General features: G+C 40.4%; 1 protein-coding gene across 1 annotated transcript; it reads left to right on the top strand.

The window, feature by feature from the left end:
• Nucleotides 1-1,965: 1,965 nt before the first annotated feature.
• LOC137348881 (probable G-protein coupled receptor 139) lies at nt 1,966-8,139 on the top strand. Its single transcript, XM_068014114.1, has 2 exons — nt 1,966-2,035; nt 7,247-8,139. The coding sequence occupies exons 1-2, from the start codon at nt 1,966-1,968 to the stop codon at nt 8,137-8,139; spliced, it is 963 nt and encodes a 320-aa protein (XP_067870215.1).
• Nucleotides 8,140-8,369: the final 230 nt, after the last annotated feature.

Here is an 8,369-nt window from a genome sequence, read left to right as displayed (position 1 = left end):
TCTTAAAATTTTATACGATTATGAGGCAGCCATTTCTTACATCCCGCCCCCTCCCCCACTCCCCACACACCCCCTCCCCCCCCCCCCCCCAGAGAATGTGCAACTTTTAATTTTGAGGTTCCGGCACACGTTCTGAACTTCCCACCAATGAAATAGTTTGTCTCCAACGAGCTTATCAAAGGCATTAATCACGTTAAACAGATAAATTAGGTCTTTCCTTACTCTTCCAAACTTAGGGCAATGTAGTCATAGTCTATACAATCTGCTCTCAATGATTAACCCTTTCAGCCCCATATCATTCTGCTGATTCTGCACTGAAAACCTTCCAAGTATGATATATGTTGACTGAGGTGCTGGATCCAGATTCAACAGGTTCCAGCGGCTGAATGGCCTGCTTCTGTTCATATGCATATTGCCCAGTGTCGTAACACTGGATATGAATAGTGCTGCTGTCCTTCATGCTTTTCTGTAATTCCCATTGGAACAGGTTTGATTTACTTGTGATGGAGGAGTGAGGGATATGACAGGCTCTGATGTTACAGATTCTTGTGGAGAGAATTTTGCTTCTGCTGTTGCCCTACAGAACATCATGGAAACCCAATTTTGAGCTTCTACATCCAGTCTCAATCTATCCCACTGAGAGCAGTAGTAATGTCATCTGAAGCAACTGAGTTTTCCCCCACTGTGAAGACGGAATTTGATTTTTAGTAGGACTGTAAAGTGATTATTTATATCAAAGCTGCCATGGAAAGATGAATCTGCGATGGTAGATTCCTGAGGACGAGGTTGAGTAGGTTTTCCCCCACTGGTCCCTTCTCCACCGCCACAAGCACAAACTGACAAATTTCTCCTTCAGGTCTTGCCCAGCTCGGTCACTGATGATACCAATACTCCACAATTGATGATGGATATTAAAATCCTACATTCAGTGCATAAACTATGCCTTTTCTGCCCGCATTGCTTTCTCTTGGTGATTTTTGCATAGCGAAGTGCAGATTCATCAGCTGAGAACTAGTGGTAGGTGATAAATAGCAGAAGACTGCCTTGCCCATTTTTGATATCAAGCCATGAACTGTCATGGCGTGTACCATCAACATTTAGGTCTCTCAGGGCCATTTACCCCTCCCTGTATGCTACTGTTCCTACATAGCTGGTGGAGCTGTCCGACTTGTGGGACAATCCATAATGCAGGAGTTTGGGACCTTTGTGGATAGGTAAGATTCTGGGCGTGAGTATGACAATGTCAGGCTGCTGATGAACTCGTCAACGAAACAGATTTGACAACCTTCTCCCCAGTCTCTAGATGTTAGTGAGGATGAATTTGTAAGGCCGACTGGTGCTGGTGTGTCATTGCTATCTCCGAATTTTATTTCTTGATCGCAGCCTAATCATCGTCCTTTTTTTTTCTTACTTTCTAAGTGTTTATTACAACTGACTGATTTGATCTGAGGACAGGTACGAGTCAAGCACGTTGTTTCTTGATTGGAGTCATATAAACCAGACTGGGTAAGGGAGGGTTGTTTCACTTTAAAATATTCCTAAAGACCATAATTCATTTTAATATTGTAAAACATCCATCCTACCTTTTCTACTACATCAAACAAAGTTAACATAAATTGTTATAAATGTTTGTTTTGTGACTGTAACTAGCTTTTATAGTGATATAACATAATCTATTTGTTCAGTGCCCGTAACTGATTCAAATGGCAATGGGAAATAACAGATTTGTTCAATGACTGTAACTAACATTAATGGTGATGAAATCTAATTTATTTGTTCAGTGATGTACTTACTGTAAATGGTGATGTCATCTAACATGTTTATTCAGTGACTGTAACTAACATTAATGGTGATGTTATCTAATTTTGTCTCTGGCGGTTTAACATCAGGTATATTAAAGGATCCCTTCAATGCCGAACGAAACACGTGTGGGATTCCGAAAATACATCACTGCTTCTCACGAAAATGCACTCCCCGCCCAGAGGCCTTGCATATGCTCTTTACTACACTGTCCTTTCAGTTATCGCTGTTCCAGGTAAGGTATTGCAGCAAGATATTCATTATCATTAGAATACTAAATGTCTGGTTAAGCCGCATTAAAAACTACTGCATTCAGTTCTGGGCACTACGACTCAATTTGTTGACCTTGAGCGGGTGCACCATAGCTTCTATAAATGATGCTGAGTAGAGGATTAAATTCTGGCAACAGGTTGTGCGAACATTCTTTGCATTTCTCAATATGAAAAAAGTTCTGAGGTGTTCTAGATGTTTATAAGAACTGTAAGGTATAGATAAACACAATTTTTCCAATTTATGCCTCAGTCCAGAAAAAGAGGTAAACTGGTGAAATTAGCGCGAGGCCAGTTATGAGTGAAATCAAGAATCACTTATTCACACAATGGGCAGCTTAATTCAAGAGCTGACTCCCTCAAAAATGTTGAGAATATGTCAATTCAAAGCCTAAAATTCAAGTTAATAGATTTTTTGTGTAGAAAGGCATTTAGTGATGTGAAGTTGAGGCAAGGAAAATCAGTCAAAATACACATTATCCATGATCTAATTGAAAATCGCTGGGTTGAAAGGCTTATTCCTGTTCTGATGTGCCTGATTGCTCCCCAGGCTACGAAACAGTGAACGTGAATAGGTGTAATATTGTGCAAATTAAGAGTCCTTGCCATCTATTCAAAGGCAAACCCACCAATAAAATTAAGAGCCCCCAGGTAATAGGAGTGGAAGACAGATGTGTAACGTGGCCTTCAGACCAAACCAGAACTGGTCATGCCAACGGAATGCAAAGGGAGACAATTTACTAGGCATGGATGTAGAGTTGGCGAGGAAACAAATGGTCATCAATTAAGAGCAGAGACAGGAGAAATTGTCTTGGGAAATGAGGAAATGGCAAAGATAGTAAACAATTCTTTCATGTCTGTCTTCACTGTCGAAGACACAAGTTACAAACCTGAAATAAAGGGTTACATCGGGTCTAACAAGAGTGAAGCAATTAAGGGAATTATTGTCAGCAGAGGACAAGTGCTGGGAAAGCTTGAGGGACTAAAATCTGATCATTCTCAGGATCTGATGTCCTACATCCTTGGGTTCAACATCAGATGGCTGCTGAGATAGTGGATGTACATGTTATGATTTTTCAAAATTACCTAGATTTTGAAACGCCCCTGTAGCTTGGAAGTTAGCAAACATAACCGCATTATTGAAGAAAGGAGGGAAAAATAAAACAGGGAACTATAGGCCAGTTCGGTTGGTATCAGACGTTGGGAAATGCTAGAATCCGTTATTAAAGAAGTCTTAACAATGCACGTAGAAAATCATCATATGATCTGAAAAAAACATGAAAGGGAAATCATGTTTGACAAAATTATTTGAGTTTTGATTTTGAGAATGCACCAGTAGGGTAGATAAAGAAGCACCAGTAAATTTAGTATACTTGGATTTCTAAAAGGCATTCGCTAAGGTGTCATGGAAAAGAGGCATAAGGGGATATGGGGATAGTGAGGGGAAAAGGCATTGCAGTGGATGATCATCCATGATCATGTCGAATGGTGGAACAGGCTCGATGGGCTGAATGGCCTACTCTTGTTTCTACATTCCTAAAAGGTTAATAGGCGAGATAAGGGTTCATGGATTTGGATGTAATGTATTAGCATAGATAGTGTATTGATTAACGGACAGGAGCAAAGAATAGGGACAAATGGTGCATTCTCAAGTTGGCAGGCTGCAAAGGTGAGTGCCGAAAGTATCAGAGCTGGGACCACTGGTATTTGCACTGTATATTAATAACTTAGATGAAGAGACAGAGAGTTCGCTGATGATTCAAAGTTAGGTTAGCACGCAAGCAGAAAGGGCGACAAAAAGTGGCTGCAAGGAGACATAGGCAGGTTAAAGGAGTTTGAAACATGTTGGTAGATGGGTTATAATGTGGAAAAGTGTGAAGTTATTCAGGTTGGTCGTAAGAATAGAAAAGCAGAACATTTTAAAAGGTGGGAAACTTGTAAAAGTTGATGTTCAGGGAGACTTGGATGTACTCGTATGGGAAGAACCGAATGTTAGCATGAGGTAGAGCAAGCAACTAGGAAAACAGATGGCATGTTCGCCTTCATTGCAAGGGGATTAGAGCCCAAGAATATAGAAGGCTTACTACAACTGTCCAGGGCGTTTGTGAGGCCAGGCCAAGAAATACTGTGGGCAATTTTGTTCTACATATATAAGGAGGTATATACTTGCCTTGAAGACAATGCAGAGAAGGTAAACTAGATTAGACCCTGGGATGAGAGGCTTGTCCTGTAATGAGAGATTAAAAAAAAATCTTACATGGGATGTGGACATCGCTGGCAAGGCCAGACTTTGTTGTCCATTCCTAATTTCCCTTGACCATTGGCTAGGCAGGCATTACAGACAGCAGGTAAGAGTCAACCACATTGTTGTGGGTCTGCAGTCACGTCTAAGCCAGATTTTTTTTCTACAGCAAGCAATGATAGTTTCATGGTACCGTTACCAAGACTAACATTCAATTCCAGATTTTTAAAAAATAATTTATTGAAATAAATAAATAAACCCACGCTCTCAGTAATTAATCTGCGCCGCTGGATTACTAGTTCTGTGATAATACCACAATGCAATCACTTGCTATAATTAAGGCACTGTAAACTGAGCCTACAATATCTGGAGTTTAGAAGAATGAGAGGTGATATTATTGAAATATTCAAGACTCTTAAGTGGCTTGACAGGGTATACAATGAGAGATTGTTTCCCTTAAGTGGGGAATCTAGAACATGGGGGCATGGTTTCAGGACAAGCGGGCAATCGTTTAGCACTTGGTTGAGGAGAAATTAGTGCACACACAGGGTTGTGAATCTTTGGAATTTTCTACCACACAGAGTTGTACATGGTCCATCATTACATATATATAAGGCTGAGATCGACAGATTTGTGGTCTCTCAATCAAGGGATATGTGTAGTGGGCAGGACAATGAAGCTGCAGCCGAGGTCCCGCCATAATCAAACTGAATGGCAGCGCAGGCTCAACGGACTGTATGGTCTTCTCCTGCTAGTTCTTATATTCTTATGATCTGATGTAATACATATCGCTGTGAGAATGGCACGGAAATGCAAAGGCGACAATTGAATGGGAAATGCTGTTGGAATGACGTGGAAACAAAAGTGTAACAATTAATAGACATGGCTGTAGAAATGGCATGGAAACAAAGCGACATCTATTGGTAGACTGTAAGACTTGAATGGAATTGCTATTGTTCTTGCAATAACCTTTTTGTATCAGTTTTAATCGCAGGCTCAATGATTTGATTGGATTCCAGTATTTGCTCTTTGCCGAATTTCACACATATTTTAACCACTTTTTTCGATTAAATAATTTGTAAATTAATACGTGGTGAGTTGCTTTAACAAGTAATGAAATTCCGATTTGGTTTTAAGGAATAAAATTATCGAAGGTATCTTATAGCTCAATGTGTTATTAATCAATCAGAACAATGAAGTAAGTGACTGGAATCATTAATCAACAATTTCCTAGTTACATGTTACCCGGGCTCCTGTTTCCATTGGTTCTGCCTAACTCTCACTGCTCTGCCCATCCGTTTGGTTTACCTTTCAGTGCCCCTCCTATCTATTCAGTTTATCTCTCACTAATCTTCCAATATGTTTGGTTTATATCTCACTCCTCCAATCTGTTTGGTTTGCCTCTTAATGTCCCTCCTATCCATTCTGCTATCTCTTAATTCTCCTCCCATCCTCTCTGTTTGTTTACCATTCCTCCCATCTGTTCTGACTATCTCTCAGTCCTACTTTTGTTCCGTTTATTTCTCTGTACCGATTGTTTTTGTCACTTCTATACTAAACCAGCTGTTCCGGGTTTCTCTTCTGCACTGCAACCTCCATTTACTCGATAGACACATCCTGATCCTCAATGTTTCCAAATCGAACTCTTTATTCTAAACCAGTTCTTGGACACAAATGTCCGGTCTGTCCCTTAGATTTTTATTTCAGATTATGGCACAGTGGCGCAGTGGTTAGCACCGCAGCCTCACAGCTCCAGGAACCCGGGTTCAATTCTGTGGTACTGCCTGTGTGGAGTTTGCAAGTTCTCCCTGTAACAGTGTGGGTTTTCACTGGGTGCTCCGGTTTCCTCCCACTGCCAAAGGCTTGCAGGTGATAGGTAAATTGGCTATTGTAAATTGTGCTTAGTGTAGGTAGGTAGCATGGGATTACTGGAGGGTTAGTGAAAGTGTGTGGTTCTTGGTCAGCACAGACTCGGTGGGCCGACGGGCTTGTTTCAGTGCTGTATCTCTAAATGAATATTGCTATCCAACATATTACCTGATCCACCTTTTCTCAATCATTCAGAAAGAAATCTGATGGAAATCCACAAATTTGTTCTCCAGTCTAAACTATGGCTCCATGTATCAGTTCCCCAGTGACTGGCCTTCTAATTAATTTTAAGAACTAATTTTCAGTTGGATGATGAGTTCAGTTAGTGACGTGTTGGCTATTTAGTCCAAGGCCGATCTGATTTAAACTCCACCCAGGATCTGTGCTACAGTCAAGGTTGGAAGGGTTAAGGGAATTCTGTATTTTGGCTCCTGTGGTTTTCCTATGGGATGTTGAACCACAACCCTAGTTCGGTTCATGGAAATACATGTTAAGGACTGTATTGGACTAAAGAAGAAGGGACGTTAGAGTTCCTGCTTCCGTTGACAATATTAGCCTGTCAACCATCTCAGACGAAATAGTTAGTGGTTTCAATCCTACTGGTGGGGTCTGGCTTGTTCTGCGAATGTAAAGCAGTTTTATTCTATTAAGAGAGCTGTCAGTGGATGTCATCAATTAAAGTCTTCACAATCTTTATTTCTTTGGTTGGAATACCTTTTCTTCATTTGTTATTGATTGTGTTATTTTAATTCTTTATGTTACATTTGTTTGTATTATATACTGATTATAATGGTTTATTTTATTTAATATTGCTGAATATTTATGTGTTATATTTGTTTTGGATACTCATATCAGTCCTCATCGCTTCAGGTATCAAAACCAAGAAATAAGATATAGAAACAGGGGTCGGCCATTGACATCTATGGGTCTGTTCCGCCTTTCAATTAGATCATTATGTCATCGCTTATCTGTATAAGCTTCTTAAAATACCGTTTAAAATATCACTTCCACTGCGAGCATATTTGTAACATCGCTCTCTCTCTCTTTCGCTCTTTCTTTCTTATAGTTAATGGAGTGGCGATTGTGATCCTGTCCAAAGGAAGGTGTGGTCTATCCAGATGTATCACTCAGTACTTGGTGTCCATGGCAGTGACGGATCTCCTAGTCATTATCACTGCCGTTCTACTAAACCGGATTCCTGGTATTTATTTTCCAGGTAGCTTTCTGTCCATTACTCCCGTGTGCAGTCTCAGCATTGCATTAATTCATGCATCCAGAGACAGTTCCGTCTGGCTAACGGTCGCTTTCACCTTTGATCGATTTGTGGCCATTTGTTGCCAGAAGCTGAAAACAAATTATTGCACGGAGAAAATGGCGGCTTTAGTTACAGGAACAGTTTGTGCATTGGGATGTTTTAAAAGCATTCCCTGGTATTTTATACACGAACCGATCTATATAATTAACAATGTCCCATGGTATTGCAGAGTGAAGGATATCCGTTATACTTCACTTGTGTGGACAGTGTTTGATTGGTCTGATCGCCTTTTAACCCCTTGTATCCCTTTCTTCCTAATTTTGCTACTCAATGCTCTGACCGTCAGACACATTCTAGCGGCCAATAAAGCTCGCAAGAGACTCCGGGCCCACAGTAATGGGGAGAATCAGAGTGATCCAGAGATGGAAACCCGGAGAAAGTCCATCATTTTACTCTTCACAATCTCAGGTAGCTTCATCTTTTTATGGATGATGTACGTTGTACAGTTCTTTTATGACCGTTTTACAAAAGATTATAAAATCAAAGGCTTCACTGACCCCAGGTTTATTCTCCTGGAAAGTGCAAATATGCTTCAGCTGTTGAGTTGCTGCACAAACACATTTATTTATGCAGTGACTCAAAGCAAATTCAGAGAGCAGTTGAAGAATTCTGTATACAGCCTGGTGAATCTTATAGTTAAATAAATAAAATAACAAATGTAATACGTTTCAAAAATAATTCTGACTCATCAGACTAGCTCTAGCCTGCTTTGCATGTGACAAATATTTATTCCTCCGATTGGAGTGAATTGATGCAAACCAAGAAACATCTCTATGGCCCGAATTGGGCAAAGAAGTGGCGACAACCGCTGACTGCACAGAGAGATGGGAACTTTACTGGTTTGTTGGCTACAGGGAGAAATTCCTGTTCTTGG

This window comes from Heterodontus francisci, chromosome 34, assembly GCF_036365525.1.
Source record: "Heterodontus francisci isolate sHetFra1 chromosome 34, sHetFra1.hap1, whole genome shotgun sequence".
NCBI lineage: Eukaryota > Metazoa > Chordata > Chondrichthyes > Heterodontiformes > Heterodontidae > Heterodontus > Heterodontus francisci.
The sequence above is the reverse complement of the archived record's forward strand: the minus strand, read 5'-3'. Positions and strand labels throughout refer to the sequence as shown.

Excerpts from the sequence above, each read along its gene's own strand:
- LOC137348881 (XM_068014114.1), top strand. The coding sequence starts at position 1,966 with ATGCACTCCCCGCCCAGAGGCCTTGCATATGCTCTTTACTACACTGTC. Across the intron at positions 2,036-7,246 it reads TTCAGTTATCGCTGTTCCAG|TTAATGGAGTGGCGATTGTG; the intron begins GTAAGGTATTGC and ends TCTTTCTTATAG.